Raw genomic sequence first — 23,527 nt, forward strand, 5'->3', positions numbered from 1 at the left:
AAGAACACCGAAAAGGCCAAGGTACACAATGCCTCCTTCGCCTCACTAAGATGCTAAAGGGATGAGAGCATCTGATGTGAAGGGAGAGGCTGAGTGAGCTGGGACTGTTCAGCTAGAGAAGCTCAGGGGATCTTATTGGTGTTTGTAATGTGGGTGGGGGTAAAGGCATCATGGGATGGAAGCTGTAAAGAAGACAGAGACATAATCTTCTCGGTAGCCAGTGACAGGACAGGAGGCAATGGGCACAAACTGAAGTACAAGAAATTCTGTTTAGACACAAGCAGAATTTTTTTTTAAGTGAGAATAGTCAAACAGTGGAACAGGCTGCCCACAAAACTCCGTACTTGGGGAAGTTCAAAGCCTGGATAATGCATTGTGTTGGGGAATTAAATCTACTCCACTCCACAAGAGAAAACAAATAAAAACCAGCAGTAAATCTGAGCCTATCCCAAATTCAAACAGCATTAAATGAATTCACCAAAGAAAAGGCAATATCAAAGAAAAAACTTAATTTTTTGGATCCATATTATTATTACCTTGAAATGAAACTGAAGATGATGGAAATGAGAAGAGAAAGAAAGGGCAATAACATTAGCACACAGAATCAGCTGTCCTTCTGAGTCACAAACAGAACTTCTTTTAGTTTCAAAGGAAATTAGATTTGTTCCTAAATCCCTAATGCAGAAAAGTTTCCTTTTGATTTCATTAACTTGGGGGCTAGCGGTCACAGCATCCCCCCAGCCCACTGGATGAGATTCAGAGCCAGCAACAATTAAGGGACTGAATGAAAAATGGGAGAGTTTGTAGCAGGCACATGAGGGGATTCAGCTCATCTAATTTTGGATTTCTAAAAGCACATATCTGTACTGGAACTATAGCACTTAGACCACCTGACTTATCATGGAAACTCTCCTAATATTCAGTGGAGAGAAACACCTTCTCATTCTTCCTTCTACTGATTCAATTTAAATGTCTTATTTTGCAATGAAATGAAGTGTATCCTTAGAGTGCTGTTCCTCTAGCTATGAAGGTAGTCTAGATGGCTGTCTTGGATGCAGATGTTTAAATGTGGCCTCACATCTATCATCTATGAAATAGATTTTTTTGTCACGTAAAATACATTTCCCTAGTGCATTATGGCATGAAGTGACACAGACATTTGTCAAAGCTCATGAGATGGCATGTATATCTACTTATGGATTTTCTGGTCATGAGTAATGCTGCCATTTCGGATGCATAGGAACAGAACTTTAATACCTTATTCTATTACACAGTTCAGAAAGTAGATGATCAGGGCCCACGTGACCAAAAAGAAACATTGCTTATTGGTGACTATGATGTCTTCTTGTGCTTAGAATATCCAAATTAATGCATACGTATCAATAGTTTGCTTTTGCTTTCTCTATATATATGTAGTATATTTGCATATTTCATAGTCAGGTTCCATTTTAATACGGATCTCATTTTGCTTGTCATGCTATAGCTTTCAGGACGTACTTCTCAAGTGCGTTCTGTATATCCTGATCTCTTTCTCCTCAGACTGACAATCGATGCCGAGTGTCAGCTACAGTTACACAACTTCCCAATGGATGCTCATTCCTGCCCCCTGGAATTTTCAAGCTGTAAGTAACATACTTAGAAATATCCCTTTTCTGATCCACAATGAACCACTTACGATAAATCTATATTTACGTACTTAGAGCCAGTGAGGGTTATGTGCTTAACTAGATATAGCCCAACGGTTTTCAGTTTTATTTTGACCTTATTTTCAAATACATGAATCATACGTGTTCACAAATACAATTGAGGAATGCTATGTAAAAAATGATACAATTTCTGGGACATATGTGATTAATTTATGCTTATATCTTGGCACAATCATAGAAATTTTTACTTTCAGCACCAAAGTCTCATGGCCTGATACTTTCTCTGTACGTGGCTGTTTTGCTATTGCAACAGTTTAAGTCAAGAGTTTGACATTTTGCAGTCAGGTCAAGGTATGAATTCCTGGTCCAGCTGCAGACATTTTGGCCATAATTGAAGGATGGGTAAAATTGCATCCTATTGGGTCCACAAAAGCGGAAAATACATTTTTGAAAAATTTCTCTCAAGTGCTATTTTAATTTATAATAAATAAACCAAAATGTGACAGTAAGTAAAAGGTGCTACTAAGTAATTTGAGAAAAACTTATCTATAATGTACTTGCATATGCTTCTCCAGCTTTTTCCAGAAATAGAAAATAGTATTTTTAGTCCCAGAAGTACACTAATATCCTAGCAATGACTATGAAACAAAGCATTCTGTATTTTCCATTGCAATAAGATGGCTACCCAAGAGAAGAGATCATTTACCAATGGAAGCGCAGCTCAGTGGAGGTGGGGGACACCAGGTCCTGGAGGCTTTACCAGTTCTCCTTTACAGGATTAAGAAATACAACTGAGGTGGTGAAGACTACTTCAGGTAAGACAACTGATCTGTTTACCTTCGGATTCATTTAGGATTGTATTAACAGAAAGAAAAAAAATATATATATATATCCTTGTTTAGACCTTAACATTGGCATTTCACTAAACAATTACAGGCTTTTAAATACCTGTGGAACCACCCAGGCATTAATGTTTCTGAAAAAGAACTCACAGGAAGAACATGAAGTTTTCATCTACTGTCCACCCTGTCCTCCAAGAAATACCTACAACTGTTAGAAGAAAGCCACTTCTGCAAGGGGTGGGTGGGCAAGGGAACTACCTACGCTGCTTCAGAGTAGAAAGCAGCACAGCTGAGCCACTAAATGATAATCTGAATATTTTACAATCCCCTTCCAACTTCCAGAAGCAGAAAGTAGACCTGCGCAGAAACAAAATTTGAAGTCCCAATCTCTTTACTACAGCAGCTCCAACGTTTATTTTGCTCCTTAAAACAGGCACATTCAACTCTCATTAAAGTGAACAGCCCTACAAATCAGCATCTCAGATTATTTTCCTGCATATTTCTATCTCCTTGGAAACAAGTAATGGAATTTAAAATGATAAATGAGGATATACTCAGCTTTTAATAAAAATAGTAATTTTAACCCTACTAAAGAAGTAAGAAACGACATTCTTTGAGACATATATTTTGGTTTATTTATTATTAGAAATAAAAGCAGTGAATATGAGAAAGGATGTAAAGAGAAATTGCATATTAATATTCTTGTATGTGCATGATACTCCTTGTTGTGATTTCCTACTTTCAAAAAGAACAGCAAAATGAAAACAGTTTTTCTTTTCAGGTTGCTTTTGATTTCTAACTTATTGTTATGGCAAATATATTGATTTAAATTTAGACATCTGAGTTAATTCTAACCACAAATATCCCCATCTATTTTATTTGTAAAAGGTCAGCATTGCTGTTACATTCAAAAGGAGAGTGAGATATGCCAGAGTTGAGAGGAGCCTGCTGTGCATTACACTGAAGTACAAACAAAGAGGTTGAGAATTAATTCCAGTTCCAACTCTGGAATCACTGGACATTGAGCACCAATGATGTGATTAGTCTTACGCAGCTCAAAAATTGAATGAAGACTCCCAGCTGTAGCCACATTTGCCTTATAGCATCTTCTGCCATTTTAGCTGAGGAAGATATTTAGTCAGCTATTCAAGAAAGCATTTGACCTTTCTCGTTTTCCCAGGAATATAAAAATAAATGTGCAAAAGAGGACAAGAGAGCAGCATGTGTGAGAGCCAGAGCTGCTAATAACCACCATTACATGTGACATGGTGGAATTGCTCTCAAAGCAAAAATATAAAGAGTAAAGCATCTCACCTCAGACTGCCCCTGAAACACAAAGCACAAAAGGTAGCAGTGTACTCAAGTGTGGTCTAAGGTCTCATCCTGCCCATGTTGAAAATGAACTCTATTTCAGCCTCAATTCAAGTTTCTTCTATTTTCTTTCATTTGTTCTTTTTCTTTCCTTTTCTGCTTAAGCCATTTGCTGATAAACTTTATTTTCAGCCAGAGATAGAAAGTAATAGAAGTCTTATACTATGAGCTTCAGATCCAGTGATTCAGATGCACTGATGAATCAAAAGCACTCTCTAATGTTCTGCTAACGTGAAGAAAGTGCATACTGGGAAACACACAGTAAAACACAGAAAGCAAAAAGATACTTTCCCATGCAAAGAAAACCTTTTGTTTTTTCCGGGGATAGTGACTCAGGCTTGTAGTACTCATGGGGAGTACTACCATGATGTTGCCTCAATAATTTTCAATAAGACAACCCACACCAACCCTTTTAATTTGCATTTAAAAAAGGTAAACAGCAGCTAGCATGCACTATGAAGCAGCAAAGAGTCATTCTACTCATCATTCAGTTCCAAAGAAGAAATGCTCATGAAAGCTACTCAGCCTGATGAGCTTGCTTTCAAAGACCTGTTGAGTATAAAAACTTGGAAAAATGTCCTGCGCATGTATTTTTTCTGCTGCAGTTATCTCATATTTGATTTTCCTTACTCTTCATGTTATTATGAGTACAGATATGTAAGAAAATTAGACTTGATTTTGATCTAGGTGCAGTATCTAAATAATCAGAAGTTAAACAAAACAAAACAAGACACCAAGGGATTGTCATGCATCTGGTCTCCTACAAATACTTTGCTACAGCTGGCAGAGCCTGAAGAGTGTTCACTGCTTACCTAAGTACCTTACCAGCATGCTGGGAACTACTTTAAGTCCAAAATTCTGCAGCCAGACCCATATTCTACCTATGATTACTCTCTTACATGCACACAGTTTCAATAGTTTCCCCAAAAGTAAAGAAAATATTCCAAGCATATAGATTTACTAGAAACTTATGTTCAGCCTGAGTACAGAAGCTAAATATTTGAGTGCCCATATAGCCAAAATCTTGAGATTTTATGCAAGTAGTGACAGCACCACATATCACAGAATTTAGTTATAAACTAAGGACAGTACCACTGCCAGTGTTTCAGTGGGGAAATGAATCACAGACTGGTTGGGGTTGTAAGGGACCTCTGGAGATCATCTAGTCCAATGTACCTGTTAAAGCAGGTTCACCTAGATTGGATTGTACAGGAAGGTGTCCAGGCAGGTTTTGAATGTCTCCAGAGCAGACTCCACAACCTCTCTGAGCAGCCTGCTCCAGGGCTCTGTCACCTTCAAAGTGATGGAACCTCCTGTGCTTCAGTCTGTGCCCGTTGCTCTTCATTCTATTGTTGAGCACCATGGAAAAGAGCCTGGTCCTGTCCTCTTGACACCCACACCCTTGAGATATTTATAAACATTGACGAGATCCCTTGCCAGACTTCTCCAGGCTGAACAGACACAGCTCTCTCAGTCTTTCCTTATAAGAAAGATGCTCCAGACCCCTCATCATCTTTTTAGCTCTATATGAACTGAGGTAGAGTGGAGAAAGCAATGGAAAGATTAATGAGATGTTGGAAAGCAGACTGGACTGTACTTCCAAGAACTCTTCCCCAAACTAAATTTAAATGACAGTGAAACCAGAGAAACCCGAACACAAGAAGGAGGCATTCGCAAATATGAGATTGAACAGTTACAAAACAGAGGAGCCTGGGAACAGCATTAAGGTATTTGAAACTAGAGTAAACTTTCCATAGCTGCATTTACTCCGTTTCAAAACCAACTCATTTTCAGCTTCATGCCTCACAGTGACTATCACATTCTAGTCCTTGCGGACTATGCTTGCCTGGTGACTGGAGCAGAGAAGAGAATCAGAAAGGATGGCTTGGTCATTACAAACTCCATTACCTCTTTCTGTCATACTGTAGCTGAACATTTGAGATCTGGGCTGAGTTATGGGCAGAGCAGGACAAAGACTATTAGAGTGTAAGCTTCATGAGAGCTGATGGACTTGCTGAAGTGACTACATTTATCTGCTGCTTTTCCTTTGCATGCACTGCAGAAAGATAAGATCAACTGAAGGGGCCACATGTCAGAATTCTGTCCCTGACCAGTTAACGAATCCCAGTAACAGCAGAAAAAAGCAATGGCAATATTACAAACCATCCTGTTTCTCTTGGCTGAAGTGAGTCATCCTGAACTGTCAGCTCGTTTCTCTTCAAACTGAACATTCATATGCGAGACTAATTTTCTTCGAAAGTCACACACCAAGCAATAAGAAATGACTTCGCTAATGCAATCCACCACCCATTAATAGCTGGGTCTGTTAAGAAAACTTAACTCCTAACGTTCTGCCCATGAATATTTCATTAAACTGACTAAACAGTCTGTACCTTTAATACTATATGACCTGCATATACTTTTTGCTTTTTCACTACAACCTATGCTGTGTAAACAGCAGTGGTTTAGTTCAGATTACTAGCAACAAAGTGCATGTTAAGACCTAACATCATCTGAGTTATATAAACTACTACAGTAGACCTCACACACTTATAAACTGAGATGGGTTTAAGATTTACTGTATTATTGAAGTATGTCCATAATCACTGCTCAAACAGTGCATATCTTGGTCATTTATTAAGAAACTATCATTTCTCTTCTGTGACTTCTGCTCACAGTGTAAAGCCCTATCCACTGAATAGCAGTGATATTCTCCAATAAAAAGGGATTAACTGTTAGAAAAGTCTAGAGAATAAAAATCCTCCAACATCTGATACATGAATAGACACTGCAATGGGTAGTCCTTACAATGAAAGCATCAGATTTACAAAATTCTACTTCCAGACTAATGCTGAGGTTGCATAGTAAAGCCAGTTGCTTCACTAATGTTCAGAGTTCATGCTATACTTACAACATCTTTAGTTATTTAAGGGTGTGTGATTTATTAGACATATGGTCTATACATGGGATAAATGTAAAATTAGCTGGCAAATGTGGAAGAAAATGGACACAGCATAAAAATAAAGAGTTGTACCATAAAATAAGCAGCAACAATAAAAAGAACAAAAAATGCCTGCTCTAGCATAGGATGTACTTTTCCATCCCTCATATTCTCCTTTAGTATTGTGCAATGCATTTAACTCAAATGAATGTCAGTTGTTCTTTTTTGCTTTAAAAACTATTCTGTACCTAATTTCCAACCTCTTATATTTACTGTGTGTTAAAACTGAGAAACAGATTAGGTGAGAAAATAGTCAAGGAAGTCCACCTCTTGTGAATCATATCAGCAAGTGTTGCCATTTTTCACTTTTTTGGATGTTAAAACAAAAATATTATAGAGCTTAGCTAGAATCATATTACAGAACAGAAGGTGCCTATTGCTTAAGAGGGACTTCAAGGAAGTTTATCAGGAGAACTCTCTCAACTCAGTTTTGAGTAGCAGGAAAGGCAAGTGTTTGTTTTTCTGATTGTTACTGCAATGCAACAAGTGATACACAAGTATAAGATTTGCAAAATGTAACGCACAAATGGATGACACCAATAAGGGACACGTTGCACTTTGGGAAAAGAAAAACATGAAAATTCCCAAATTTGTAATTTGTTACTTTAAATAAAAAGTGAAAGGTTGTAGGAAGGAAATAATCAAATGTACAAACATAAAAAGATCAGCAGTTGTGTGAAAAACTTCTGGGGCCTGCAAAAGTCCACAAACACACAAGGATAGTGAATCTGATACTGTTGCAAAAAACCCCACCTTTTCTAAGATGCATTACTCAGCTTGCCATGTGTAAACTTGTGTTCTAGTCTGTGCAAAACTGATGTCAAATGGTTGCTGCATTCTGCTTGATTAAATAAAAAGTTCCCTTTCAAGTGCAACATTTTACGAAAGACAAGGGAGTGCAGGAGAGTGTAATAGGTAAAGATTTTACAAAACATGACCTATGGAAGTATTTGGAAGCATGGAACTGGTCTGGAAGAAAATATAATTGGTGACCAAAGGAGTAAAACAAATATACTGTTTTTAAACCGTAACAATAATCAGCACTGGCACATACTATTTAGAAAGTTTGTAGCAATTCTAAAATCAGAAGTTTTACGACATCATACCTCAGACCAGAAGGAAAGGACTCGTATCTTGAAATTTTTTCCATCAATATGCTTCTATGAATTTCATAAAATCACTAGACAAACTGCATTTCTACTCACTATTCCAGTGCTTTTGAGCATACAAAATACTGTACTAAACAAAAGGGTTTGTGAATGTGTAATTATCGAGGACAGATGGAGCTTTTGGTATTTCCAGTTCATTTCTGCGACTGGATAGTTCCTTTTTTAGACCAGACATTGCCTATTGCTTATTCACCGAGCCTGTCCTGAATTTTTAGTTAGATACAAATTTAGATAGAAAGACTAATCAATAAATTGTAATTCAACAAGCTGCACAGTATCCATTGGTTTTATTAGGAAAATGTGGTCAAGATTATTATTTTGTGGAAGAGGACATGTTGGCAGAATTTCATACTTTATTTTAATGCTGTCTCAGAATGAATTGAACTGTTGGCAGGCAGGCAGTTCCCAGAGGTTTCATAATGCTCAAAAAAAATGGGAGTCTTCCCGCTATGCTTCTATGTTAAGTCAAAAAACGATATGACAGGTGCATACCATATTTGAATATCTGTGTTGGGAAACAGGCCTGACATCAAAAAATGGCCATAGGTGGATTGCCACTGTGCCTAGAAACCCCTAACAGCCCCCCCCCCCAGCTCTAGGTTCCAGTATGGGTTAATTATAGCACATGGCATTGTCAGAGGGATCCTTCTGAGAACTGAAAACATTGCCTGCCTGAAGATTTTGATGCAGTAAATACATACAAGATACTAGTACCTGCACTTTGCTTTTGCCAGTTTAAACATACTTTATACCCACTTTGCAGAACAACAAATGACACCATAAGCTTTAAATCAGAAAACCCAACCTACTATTAAATTGTTCTGTTTATCTTTATTGTTCTCTTTATGGCTTAGGAGGGTATTTAGCTCAATATCCTTGGTTTTTGAAAGTCTTTATTAAATTATTACCTTAAACATACTTGCTGAAGAATACTGTCTCTGTAGGACAGCAAAACATCTAAAGCAACAGGCAAACACAACAACTGCAAGCCTATTCTTATGTTTGCTGCTTCAAAGGAAAGCCTCAGTTCTAAGCTAATATCCTTAAGGTAGCCCTAAAATATCTTAATAGCTATACATTAAGATTTTACTCATAATACAGACATCCTTGTCATCTGTCAAGAAAGAGAGCACCAGGGAATATTTTTGCTTATAAATAAATTGGGGTTTTTTTTGTGTGTTTTTTTTTTGTTGTTGTTTGTTTGTTTTTTCATCTGGACTCTCTCTTATTTGAACTCACATGAACCACTGTTTAACATTACTGTACCCAACAGGTTAGTATTTGAAAAAAAAATACAGGAGGAATTGAGTTATTTAACTTTCATATACCACCATTATGAATGATTATAGACAATTCTGCAAGTAGAAATAGGATTTTTATTATGGTGATAGCTTACAACAGTTCGATATTGCTGTCAGGGAATAAAACCAGTCTAAGCCAACTACTCCTGCATATTTTTTGAAGGACAATGAATAACACATATGTATTGAATGTGGATAAAAAACTATACTCAAATAATCCAGATACTCATATCTGTTCAGTCGTTCACTGAACCATAGCGATTAATGCACATTTGCTAAAGTTATAACTGTTGAAATGTTCATTCATTGAAGAGAATTAGTCTGCATTTCAGGATCATGTCTTCAAAGAATAAAGATGTATTAATAGTACAATTCCCTCCCTCCCATACCTGTTGTATACGCCACATTTTCTCATCCAAGCTGGTTAATTGTGTGGCAAATGAGTATTTATAGATGAATTCACATGATTGCATAAATGAACTAATTCAGTAAGCAGGCCTTTTGGTTCCTCCATGCCATGCGAACACCCAAGACCAACATACATATGCTTTTTCAGAACTGCAAAATCAGGACACTTTAGAACCATTTATCCTTATATAATCCCTGCAAGGCAGATGAGATGACAGGGCCAAGCTGACGACTTTCTGAGAAACTGGACAGTGAGTTGCAGACAAGAGGGATAGAGGCCTCTCCTGGAATGGCTGGGAAGGACTCGAGTCAACTGCATTCATGTCTCTTCTGTACTGACTGTTCAGCCCTTGGCAGCATCCCAAAAGACCTGGGAAAGTCTGAACAGCCGCCTTCTCACTTTCTTTATTCAACCAAACAGCTCTCTTCTCAACATCTAGTCTGTAGCTGCTTTTGAAACCACTGTGGACCCATTCCTGTGACAGCAGAGCAATAGGAAAATCCATGTCACCCTAACAGTATAGGCTGAGGAGTAGGGAATTTAACACAAATGACAGATCCAATAAGAAAGCCTGTGGATTCAAGTAATATATATAATTAATAGCTAGCTTTGGCCTGTTTATCTCCTCTGTGCTCAGTTATGACCACAATAAAAAGGATCTTTCCAGTTTATGTCAAGTGCAGTTGCACCCATGTGAAATACGTTTCCATAATGTTGTGAGCTGCTGTAAGACTCCCTGAAAAGAGCTTGATGGCGAGCCCTGAGAGTCACCGAGCCATGGCAGCAGCGATGGAGCCAGGACTTGAGGACTGAAGGGCCATCAACCCTTTGGCGTTAATACAAAAAAACATCCAGAGCACAAAGATTCCTTAACTATCTCTTTCACAGTGACGGGCTAGATCGTAGTGGTTTAATGGGCAGGACGAAACCTCACTATTCCTGTGGAATCAATATGTTTAAAATTCTTACAGATTGAAAGAACCTAATTTTTCTGTTCAGGTTTGTATCTGTATAGCTTCAAGTTTAGGCATTCAAGTTCATCTTTTCTCACTAATCATATAAAGAGTTGAAAGGCTCTTTGATGATTATTTTTTATCTTTTGAGAGGGGTTAAAGGCTTTCTTCAAATTCCAGTGACAGGAATTCAGCCCTTTTTTACTCTCTGCTTTACCTGGACTCTGACAACTGAGTCACCCCAGCAAAGTGAAATCATGACTGTCCCTGAGGAAAAGCGTTTAGGAGCCAGAAACCCCTTTCAACCCACCCCAGTATGACTTCCCAATTGAACAAGGAAACTGGGGATTGAGTTTATTTTTCTGAATTTGTCTTCCTGAAGATTTACCATATCTGAAAACACGGCATGCTACCATTTAAATTGAGCTTTAGAAAGGTCAAGTAAGGATGAAAAGGATTAATACCCAAGTAACAAGAGAATAAGGGATAATGTGGCATACTACAAGCATTTCCACTGAACCTAATGCAGGGTAATTGCAAAAGCACAGATGTTAAAGGCAAGGTTGGTTTTCTAATAAATATAGTTTTGTGGATATAACAGAACAGTGGCTTTCAGAAATAATATTTGCTCATTTAATATCAAGAAAATAATTAGATCTTTAAGGAAAATTAAATTATTTTAAAAAATAAAGAAAAACATTATATTGAATGTTCTTATTTTTACGATAAAAAAATCTGCAAATTAACAAATGATTCTGAGTTTTAAAGCCTTTCCTTCTATTAACTAAGCATACAATTTTTTGTGATGCCTCAAGTGCCCCTACAAATATACTTTGTACTGATGACTCCTTGAGGCACAAAGCATGCTATCATCCCAAGTCCCTCTTCTAATTCCTGTTTGGTAATGAAATTGTCATGCTCCATCCATTGACTGACTTTCACAGAGCTGTTGAAATATCACAAGAGAAAATCACTGTAATTCCACCCTTTGCAACTGGGGCTAGATCTAATTACAATGAATTGTAGTGAGAAATCTTTTGTTCAAAAGGTTTAGACACAATGGCTATTAGTTAAAGAACACAACTATTTTAGCATTAAAATAACTCTGAATATTAAGCATTTTTAGAAGAGTTTTCTCCATAGTGAATAAGTATGTTTAAAATATTTATTGTGCTGTTCTTACACAGTTAAATCCCTTCAGTTTACAAGTACAATTTCTAGCTTCTCAATCTCATGTCATTACACAGAATTTTTAGTAACCTACTTATTTAAGATGCTGTTTTGTTGGGGGAGGTTGACACTGTATTTGAATAGATGTAATTGAAAGGCTGAGTGGAAGTAAGACATACAAGTCTACATAAAAAGAGTATCTCAATCAGGTGGCATTGATGGGAGCTAATAATACCCAAATTCAGCCAAATATCCCATATAAACAGCAAATGAAACTAATTTAACACCACTAAGTTTAGAGAGACCTTCCAAGTGAGCTTTGATCTTTATTTTTTTATATAAAATAAAATAAGAGAAACAAAAAGAAAATAGACTAGAGTGTTGACTGGTAATGTGTACAATAGGTATGAACTTCTAAAACTCTCTGCAGTACCTTTACCTTGTGATTATAAAATGTTCTACTTCTCTTTTAGATGTGCATTATCTACAATTCCATAAAACCATCCTATAATGCTGTCAACACATTCTCACTGAGCAATATAGTGGCATAATGTTAAGCATGGTAGTAAAGTTCAAATATTTGTCATTATCAGTCTATATTTCACAAAAATTTACTCCCTCATTTTTTACTGTTAAAACAAATTCTTAATTGTAAACAGTGAGTGTTTTAACATTGCTTTTTTAAACTGGGCAGAATCATCCTCATTTTGATGTACATCATAGAAGCTATAAATATTCCACATCTCAGAAAGTGATACAGTCCATTAAGTGAGTTCTTTGCTGCTCTCAAGAAGACTGCATAATTAAGGCTAAAGAGCTGCAGGATAAAATTTATGTAATAATACTTCTTGTATCATGCCCTACATAAGAGAATTTTAAAATATTTTTCAAGATTTAATGCAGAAAGTACAACAACACCCTTTGCGTGTCTTAATGCTAGTGACTAGAAATTATCATTAAGCTAGTCAGCAAACTGCTATTTGTTCTTTCTTGGAAACAATTCTAAAGATTGAGAAAATTATGTAAAAAACTTGAGTATCACATATAATTTGTTTTTGTTGATTGTAGTTTGATTTCTTCTCTTTTAATCTTGAGAATATGAGTTTGAAGAGGTAGAATCATACTGTGTAGGTACAAACCAATCATACAAGGTTGCTTCTGTTTAGTGACTGTATAGGTTAAAAAAAATCCCCAACAACTCTATTCCCTTGCTCCCCTCCAAAATCCCTAAAATGGGTTCACACCCTGTCCATCCAAATTACAGACAGTAATAACTATTAGACCTTAATTCATATCCCTTCTGTAGTTATGCAAAATAAAAAATATAGAGTCTATAAAGAACTACCAAACACCTTTGTATTTCACAAAAACTTCTGGTCTAGAACAGAGCTATCACATTGCTCCAGTTGCAAAATTATAAAGTGAAACAGCAATGTCTTGGAACTGCGTATCTTAACTTGTTTGTACAAGTGCAATAGCAATACCTGGGGCAATTAATGGCAGCATGCTGTCACTCTGGCTAGGTTCTCGCTAGTCCTAAGGATTCAGCTATGAACTGAGAGTTCTTGAATAACTCTCGCCATTTGTTGTCATCCGGGAAAAGCAAGAATATTGTTGAATATGAAGAAAATAAACTACTTTGTCCTATTATTAGTTTTTTTCTAAAAACAATGATTGTCAAAAAGTGTATGACTTGATTTAGTAATAGTGCAGAAAAAGAGAAGTAGACTTTGAAGTTTAGGTACAGGAAATCTATGATAACCTGCAGTTTTGAGAGAGATATTTTATCTCTGTTGAAAATAAAAGCAAATCATTTCACCAGGAGAACTTATTACCAGTGAATTGTGCAAATATTAAAATTCCACTATGACCCTAAGTCAGGGAAGAAAAGTGAAAGAGGAAAAGATCAACCCTTTGAATAATGGAATATGGAAACACGGCACTTCTCTGAACTCTTGAACTGGTTCATTTTACGTGCCAAGAGCAAATCCCAACAGCTCTCCAGAGAGGAAAGGTCCCACCGTATCCACACACCACAGAGGGAGGTCAGTTTGAGTCAGAGCACAGTCCTGTTGGTGGTGGCAGCGTCATTTCAGGGTTTTGTAATGACTAAGATGTTGAACTTCCGATCAGCCAGCTGACCTAAGATAACCCAGCAGGCAGGTCGTTATATGCCTAGTGCCCACTCTGTGCAGGAGGATGAATCATTTTCTCCTTGTAACAGTTACCACAGCTCAGGATACGCGCTGAAACAAGTCACTAGAAAGGCAACCACAAGCAGACAGTCCCCTGCTGAGCTTGCCAGCTTTGGTGCCCACCTCTTCTTCATTAGGTAGCTTTACAATTAACCATACCTCCTAAACATAACGCTGTGCTGATGAGGCTGATGATTGGGAGGAAAAAAACCCTCTACCTCTTAACTCTTTCTCTCTGGTCCACCTCTTTCCTAGGGATTGCCACATCCTTAAAGTTTAAAATGGATTTTTGGTTCTTGGTGTGATAAGAGATTTTCTCTAAAGACAATTAAGTAAGAAAAATGAAACACTCTGTGAGCAGAGGGGTTGATTTCTTACAGATCTGCATCTCATGGCAGAATTTCCTGCTGTCTAATAATCATGTAAATGCCAATGTAAGCTTTTTCAGCAGCTGAAGCATTCCACACAGGTGTTCGCTACTTCATTTCTCTGCAGTCTAACAAGAACCAAAATTCACGCCTTAACCTTTCTTGGGAGGAAGAATGTATAGAGTGGCTGATGTTGTGGAAAGCAGTAGGGCAGCACTATGTGACAGTCCCTCAAATCTCTCTGTCTTTTTGACATTTTGCAACTTCTGTCTTAACAGTTATAACTGACTGATATTTTCAGAATTATAAACAAGGAGGGCATGAGATAATATAACCTTGGTCTTAGAGGAAGAGGATAAAAAGCAATATGCTTCTCTAAGTTTTAGCAAAAGCTTCAACAGTACCAGTTTTTAGGTTGATAAAAAGGGGCTGTTCATTATTACTTCCATTTTTAATTACCTTTCACAATCTATTGTGATTCCAAGCTCGAGATGGTTCTCAAGTTCTATGAGCCAAATATCCCAATAAGAATATTAGGAATTCAACTGAAATCAAGAAAAAGTTGAGATAATCTGAGCAGCATTCAGCCTAATATTTGAAGGTTGAAGAATGGCAATGATTTTATGTACAGTTTAGCTAAACAGTTTGGATTTGGTGTGTGTTATTAAAAAGACAGTAATTTTCTAATACATATAAACTTTTGTATGAAAATTCTCTAGTGGACTTGAGAATAAATACTTTAAATAGAAATGATCTTGAACTATAAAAATAAATTTAAAGGGAAAAGTAACCTTTCAGAAAAGGGCAATGAGGAATATTATTTTTGTCACGCCAAAGTTGTAATTCTATAATTCACTTACTTGGAGAATGCAAACTTGGGTGATACAAACTCTTTTTTCTTCTAGACACAATTTCTATGATACTGGAATTTTAGTCCAAGATCAAGGTTGTTAGCTCACAGTAATATAACCAAAGAACAAATCAACTGTTTCATGTTGAGAGCTGCTAGGAGAAGTTTGTTTACACTTGTGTTCATATTTTCAAACATTCACATTGCTTAACAAGGTGTTCACATAGAGTTGTTAGGATCAAGAAACAGGGAGGAAACTACATCAGTAAAACATGTATTTTTCAAAAACTACTATCAGTCATCTTCTTTTGAACTCATTCTGCTTCTAGAAATAATAAAATGTTTAAAATTCATCTGGCTGGGAACTGTTGGGATGCAATTTGAGAACACTGCTGTCATTTCCACAGCAAGAAGTGGAAGTCATGAGAAAAAACCCAAACCTACGACTTTTCTTCTTCACTCTACTGAAGTATCTGAAATGTTCACCTGGCTCTGGCTACTCTTTCTCTCCCAGCTGCTGTCTGTGCAGGGACTGGCACAGCGCTTGCTGGGCAGCGGGGCCAGCAGAGCTGAACGAAGGGTGGCAGCTGCTGGGCACAGCACTGTGCAGGAGCCCAGTGGGAATGTCGGTTTCCTGAAGGAAACTGGATGGCGTTTCCATATCCACGTCCCTTCTGGGAAATTCATGAGACACTTTCAAGCAAATACTGTTTTGTTGGATGTACGAAGTTATTGCTTGTAATTTTGTTGCTTTACCTCTTGGGCTTTGACTATTCTTCTCTCTTATGGCATCTCAGGTGACATCATGACTGACTTTGTCTCACAGAGAACCTCTATAACAAGCTACACCTGTGAGATATGAAAGACCACTGCATCATTTCTGCATCCAACCTATCTTCTCAACTCTTAAGTCTTCTATGATAGCAACTTCCACGGAAAGATAAATGCAAAAATCATTGGATGACTCTTTTGAACATGTTAACATTCTCTGGTGCCTGGCATCAGCTGCAGCCTTTTCTCTCTGTGAGGCACAAACACAGCAGCTGAACTTGTGAAAAATAATGTAAGAGGTCTCACAGAGATCTAGTTTCTAGTGACTTCATATTATACCACCAATGTGCAGGGTACACTCTACATGGTAAAGCTCAGTCCACAGTTCCCTCACCACTGTCCCGTGGGACTCCAAATGCATCCTTCTCTGTATGCAACAGTGTTCCAGATCCAGAATTGCCAGTTCATTTTTAAAAGCTTCCCAGGACATCACATTTTCAAATGTTAAAAGAAGAAAGTCTTAAAAGACATAACCCATGGGATTCACAGTGTTATAACCTCACTTTTAAGAAAAGATTAAGAGGTTGCACTTCCTGGCCTGAAAACTTACAACTTGATGGTATTCACACTGCAATGTGGGATGGAGACTCCCAGGGGAACCTGTTTTGTAGTAGCTGTGAATGTTATCCTGAATATGTCTATTTGAGAAATAAATAGTTCTTCAAAGGTCTCCTCTTGAAAAGGGCAAGCCATTTAAATACCTTGTAGGATTTGGACTAGGGTGATTACATACACCTAGGAGCTCTACCTTTATTCCTGTGAAGCCTGTAGCTGAAACTTCAAGATGGTATCTGTAGTCTTTAAAGATTTTTTTTTCACTCCTAAGCTTGATCTGTTTGACTTCAAGTGGCAGTACTGGTTATAAATTATTCATGATTCATAGCTGTTTCTTCTGAGACATGATCTTCACACTAAGCATCCTCTCCATCTCTGTTCTCCCCTTCAGGCCTGTTGCATGCATGCCTCTGGCCTGTCTTTTGCTCTTGGTATTACACAGAATTTCAGAACATCATTTCATTGTTTGCCATTTTTCATATTTTCTCTCTCTTTCTCTCTCACTATCCCAATCTCTACATTTATTTACTATTTTAGCCACAACCTAGCTCCTTCTGCTTCTAGTGCCTTCATTTCTTCTTGTTCTCTGATTTTACAAAACATTCTCCCCCACCTCCTAACAGCTAAAGAGGTTCTGGGTTTAACAGCATCCTTTTCTTTCCTTCAACGATTGTACTTTCGACCTGATGTCGATAATATCCTGCTAGAAAGTTCAAGAGCTTAAAATACACCCAAATACACTTGCCATCTCCTTTGTTATCATATAAATAACTCTTTATTAGAGCTAGTTTTTTTCCATTTCATTTCCTCACCAATCACACCTTAGACTATTTTGCAACACCTACTTTTGCCAGCGGATGTTTCTGCTGTTACATGTTAGCTATGATTGTGAACAAGATTAATCTGCACATTACTGAAGGTTTGCACCTGGTTTCTGCAAGACAAAATGCTTAAGAAACCAGAAACAATTTGGAATTTGCACACAGAGCAGGCACTGTCCTCAGGCAAACTGATAGCAGGAGAATAAAGATACTGTTTACCTCTCAAACGTTAGTCCACAGTAGCCTTTTCTAGAGCAATATCTCAAATTGGAAAACAAACATTTGTGATATTTTTATTTAGAGTTGTCTGAAGCAGTTATAAAAACCCACAAGTACTATTCAGGACAAGTTTTTAAAAGTCAGGTGTGTGTCACTGTATGTAATATAGTTACGTAATATAGTTATATAATATATTACTTATATATCTAATATACATAACCACATCCTGTATATTACAAAAAGAAATTATCTTTATTAAGCTCAGTTTGTGGAAAACTGTAACTTTAGAGCTCTAAGTACCAGTAGTCTCCAACCAGCTTGAGGCAGATGTGAACCTTCCTGAAACATGCACATTAACAGGAGTAACCTGGTCCAATTCAGCCACCTCCACGTTCAGCAGGAGAGAAGTAGAGCTCACGTGGCAGAGAATGGAGTTGTGTGAGACAGCACGTACTGCTCAGGAAGTAGGTGGGCAACAGATATACATTCACTGAAAAAGAGAAGGCTGTTTTTGCCATGCCTTGAACGGACCACAGAAGATAACGAAAACTGTTTTGTTATTTTAAGGAATGTAGATCTCTGTAATAGCCAAATACAGCATTTTTTTCCAGGTTTTCTGTATTTCAGATTACAATACTGATTTATTTTGAGTTGCACTCATAGATCAAAAGGTGTTCTTCCAACTAGCCCAAACTGGCTTTACTCTGCTATGGAAGAATTTTACAAGCCAAAATTCTGGTTAGGACCTATGAAATGAGCTTAAATAGATACATGCAGACATTTATAAATCGGCAAAACAGAATATATGTTCTCCAGAATGACTAAACTCTGAACATGGACTAAGCATGGGTTATTTTAATCCCCGGTTTTATTTCTGAGAGTTAAATGCAACTAAACTCTATCTGTAAAAGTTCAATGCAACTATCTCAATTTCAATTCTAGGCAGCCACATCTTAACAATTAGAGGAAAAAAGACAAGCACAATTTCATCCTCCTTTCAAAAGACCCTAACATAATGTACATAGACCTATCACTGTTGTGACTGCAAATATCTTGGGGAGGACTCAAAACTCAAGTGCCTTTATAGGTTACAGGCATAGGTGGGAAGCTTCATTATACTTGATAGTCTAAGAAATCAGTAATTCTGCCAGGCAAGTGTTTCTACAAGTCATTCTACCAGTGTCCATGTCTCAAAAAAAATAAAAAAAGAAATAATTCCATTTGTAGACAGTAACATGACATCACATATAAGTAGAACAGAAAAATGACCGGCTCGTAAATGCACAGTATTGATGCTGGGAACCCTGAGAGCAGCTATGTTTGGCTGCAGGTTCAGTAAGGTGCTGTACAAAGCCAGCAGAAAGAGCACAGGATCACTTTACTTTCCCAGTGTACAGACAGACCACACATTGCTACACACTGACAGTGAGATTACCATGGTAATCACTATTATAATTTAAAAATATACGTATCAGTGAATACTAAAACTTCACAAAGAGTTAAAAAAGTGTATTATTCTCCTCCCTTCTTCCTTTCACCTTACGGATGATACCCGTACACAGATGTGTTCAAGACTCATTCAAACAGCAGCTCCGCCTGGTGTAACCACTTTCCATGTTCATCAGTTAGTGCAGATGAATACTAAGATATGCACTGGAATTCCTACACAAATACTAGCAAATCTTAAACAAGAAGCTAATGTTAGAGCTCAGTTTAACAAGGTGTATGAACTTCCTCTCTTCCTACGTGCGTATCGGGGTGAACAACAGGTTTCTGAAGAAGCGAATATGTCAAAAAGTAGAAGTGGAAAGATGATTGAGAGGATTCCATGCAGAATTCTGCAAGCTTTCTAACATTAAAAGACTTTATGATAAAAGCCTGAAGTTTTAAGCAACAGAATTATGTTTTGCTGTATAATTTCATTTTAAGTCAATACTCAACAGAGGCAGATAACGGAAGTTTAAAATGCACTTATGTATTGCTGCCAGCTGTGTCTGTCATTGATAAAAGAAACAGCAAATTGTGGGCTGTCTCTCTTATTGGCATAATCACTACCTGCTTTATGTACTTACTTACATTTTAATTAACTACTAAATGAATGATTTTGTTACCCTTCAACTACATAAGGGTATCCTGTAAGCATCAGGAAGTTCAGAATTACCATAATCATTCAAGAACCCTCATCATTTAGTGCTTAGCCAGACTCTGAATATGAGCGAGTTTTCCAGAGGACGTTCCAGGTATCCAATCCTAGATGACAATGAAATAATTTAAATCTCATGCATGTGTCACCTTTAATACTCTTATTTTTTTGTAAGCATGAGGGTTTTTATTCTTTTCCAAAATTCTGTTTTCTTCATTTTCTTATCATCTGTAGGTGTCACCTTGCTTCCATGCTGTATAAAAAACTGTATCAAGGCATACAGTTTGCTTCCTTCTGGTTACCCAGAAATGTGACAAGACATGAACATGACAAAACCCAATTAAGTTTGTTTGGTTTGTAATTTAAGAAAAAAATGTTTGAAAAAAAGCTGAAAGTTTCAGAATAATTCTTATAGCACTGATCATGAGCTCTAATTTTAAATAGAAATATTTGAGAGTTTATTTTGTTTTGCTTCTTTGCATGACTATGCTTACATGGGTAACTTTTAGTATCACCAGAAACAGAATAATAACAATCAAACATTTTTGACTTTTGTGTGAGAAGCCAAATAAGAATTATCCTATAGTAAGTTAAAATTCAAACCATTAATTTTATGTAATCACATTGTATATTTTTTTCTTTTTTGACCATTCCCATTAAATATTTCTATGTAAGTTTAGAGCAGAATCTGCCAGACATTGTTGAAGCACATAGTGTGCACGTGTCCCAGAGAACCTCCATAGAAGGAAAGATGGGTTCAGAGAAGAGAAATACCCATCCTACCACCCTACAGCTGCTCAGTGAGAGAGCTGGCACCACACCTGAGATATCTTGCCTGCTGCCTCAGTGTCCTAATCAATAATCCACACCGCTGCTCTGAGATTTTTTGGGGGCTATATTGTTTTCCAACAAGCCACTATACTTTTTACTATATATCTTTGTTGGGTTCTTGTGCTCAAAGTCATCTTTTATTACTGGGCTGCCCCCTAGCCCTCTGAAGCCCATGACATTTAGTAGATGATCACACGGAGCTCTAAAGACAGTTGGGTTTGATCTCTACTACTTTTACTCCTTGATATATTGCCTGCCAGGATCTCACACCCGGGTGAGTTTTAGTCTTGGTTAATTAGACTGGTTTCCTGGGGGTTAAAACTAAATATTTGCTGATGAAATTTTCTAAAATATTTAAAAGAATCAAAAAATAAATGGAATTGAAGTACTAAAAAATAAAATAAAATAGTGCTGGAAGTCAAGCAACAAAGCACGTTATATTCCTCCCAGCATCCCTCGGGCTCCTTGTTTATGTACTATCTTTCTAGTAATCTCCCTGTGCATTCAGTGGAAGCGAGATGCTGGTGTTCAAGTGGTACTTACTTGTATAAATATTTCTTCCACGGGGGGCTTCAGACAGAACGAATCTGTGAAATCAGTAGCTCCCCTACAGAACTTTGCCTTCATGCAGTCATGTCTTCTCTCCTCAGGAGAGGAAGAAGAAGAAAACATCAAGTTTTATTGCAGCCTCAGGTTATGCAATACTGTCTCCTGGCTCTGAAAATAACTGAAAACATCAAGATCAAAGATTGAATGTACTTTATCCTCAGATTCCTCTTCTCTCAGAATGAAAGGCTTTCAGAGGAAATCTAGAATGACCTTTGCCATGCAAGACAACTTATAAAGATGTAAAAGCAAATCCAAGAAGTGGCGTTTTATGAACTGCATTAGTGCTGTGCAGTCATTTCAGCAACCAGGACATGCACAAAGCTCATTAAACAGTACTAATTTCAAGAGGGTTTTCTAACATGTCTGTAAGCCTGTTGTTATTTAGACCAAAAACATTAAATACTTTCTTTTCTTCTATTGTGGTGTTCACCAAGTAGGCCTGTATCTAATTTTCAACCAGTTCTGAAAGTGTTTCTGACCACAGACTCATCCACTGGCCACAGTCAGAGCCCTCATGTCTAATATCAGATTAGCTGAGATGACACCACAAAGGTCATTGGTTCACCTAAGGTCTGACTCCCTTTGGGAGTTGCCTGTCACTTTTGACTGACCATTTGCTTTGAATTTTGTTATTTTGGGTACTTAATGTTAGTAGCTTTTAACCCAGGCCTCAAAGTGCCACCTTTAACTACATTCCCATTTTTACATCTTACACTTATATTATTACCGCACAGTCCATTTTCACACAAATCCTTTGCACAGTTGTCTAGGAAATCTAAATATGTAGACCCATGATATGGTATAAATGTTGTGCTCTAGCACCCTGTAAAACAAAACCAGCCACCATTTTGTGCTTTTTTTCCTTGATGCAAACTGCTGAAAATTTCAACAGGATAAAATTTACACAGCTTTGATAATTCTTATTTCATAACCCTGATAATGCATTTAACCTGGAGTATCACAGATGTGATGTACTTCACATTTTGAACTATGGATTCAAACCAGTTATTTCCATTTCTGACTGTATGTAAGAGCAGGAAGGGTTGGATGTTGCCAGGAAATGGATATACCATCTGGATACCTTGAAATGAAGGAACTATAATAAAACATATTTCTTATTTGCTCGCGTTGGTGATTTCACCGTATCTCAAACCCCTTATTATTATAAAAACAATAGGCCAAGTACTTCAAATTAATCAAGTCATTGTTCTAAACATGTACAGAGCCCTTGGTTATAATGTGTCATTTTTTTGAAGCAGATAGCCTTTCCTTAGGTATTTAGATAACAAGCAGACATTCTAAAGAGCCAAGGACACAGGATGCCTGACTGTGTCAGGCACAGCAAGATTTCTAACAGAACAGCATCCCAACTGGTTGTGTTGCCTGGAAATTGTGGCTCTCTACTTTCTCATGTTACTTGAGATTTCTGTCATACTCATATTATCTCTTTGCTCCAATTTTCTATCACAGTAAGTCAAACAGGCTATTTAGAGACCTAACCCCTCCTAACCATTCCGAGATGAGACACTGAGCTTCCATCCTGGGTTGATGGTTCCTAGGCAGGAGGGGAGTGAGAAAGCAAGCAGAAGGTTCTGTAATTTGCAGATTATTTACACACCGGAACATACTGGTTCACTCACAGCAGTTGCAACCTATTACATCGCGCTGCTGCCACATCTGAACACTAATCCTGCACAATCAAAATCCTCCTGTATTTGCTAATGCCAATGTAGTAGTTTTGCTGTCTTCAAAACCAAAAAATCAGCTGCTTTTAATTATGTCCTAAACTAGGAAAAATTCATAAGTGAGTATATAGGGTCAGTAACATTCATTTGCCCTTCAAACTTCTAGTATTCACAGATGGAACCTTAGAAACACACCCCAGTTTACCTTCAATCCCTCAATACATTTCCACATACTGACATTTTTCAGCAACAGAAAGTTCTTAGGGTGAATCTTGTCTCTGTGAATTCAAAGGGAAGGTTGGAACAACAATAATAGATTTTAATTACTGTCTAGTGTCATTACATTCTTTCCTCCTATAATTAGAAACTAATGAGAAGTGGAACACATTCTGTCAAATGAACTGAGAAAACAGCACTTCAAGTAAAATGAGTGGCCAAGGACCAAACAAAATCAGAATTGTCAGGCAGAAAGTCATGTCATACATAAAGAAATTGCATTTGCTTGGATGGCTGTAATGATTCATCTCATTTTGCAGGAATTTCATCAGCTGGGGTTGT

At 37.3% G+C, this 23,527-nt stretch overlaps 1 protein-coding gene and 1 long non-coding RNA gene across 6 annotated transcripts in view; one reads left to right on the forward strand and one right to left on the reverse strand.

The window, feature by feature from the left end:
- The window catches only part of LOC139829115 (uncharacterized), a 401,519-nt gene that overhangs the window by 199,988 nt on the left and 178,004 nt on the right, over positions 1 to 23,527 (reverse strand). The gene's annotated exons all lie outside the window — the stretch shown is intronic.
- Positions 1 to 23,527, forward strand: part of GABRG2 (gamma-aminobutyric acid type A receptor subunit gamma2) — a 67,239-nt gene that overhangs the window by 28,233 nt on the left and 15,479 nt on the right. For 2 of the 5 annotated variants that reach the window (XM_065849213.2, XM_065849214.2), the window contains exons 5-6: positions 1,540 to 1,622; positions 2,324 to 2,461. In XM_065849213.2, the coding sequence (XP_065705285.1) occupies positions 1,540 to 1,622; positions 2,324 to 2,461 (221 nt within the window). The other 3 variants (XM_071814794.1, XM_071814795.1, XM_065849215.2) reach the window with 3 other exon arrangements.

This window comes from Patagioenas fasciata, chromosome 14 (genome assembly GCF_037038585.1).
Source record: "Patagioenas fasciata isolate bPatFas1 chromosome 14, bPatFas1.hap1, whole genome shotgun sequence".
NCBI classification, from domain to species: domain Eukaryota; kingdom Metazoa; phylum Chordata; class Aves; order Columbiformes; family Columbidae; genus Patagioenas; species Patagioenas fasciata.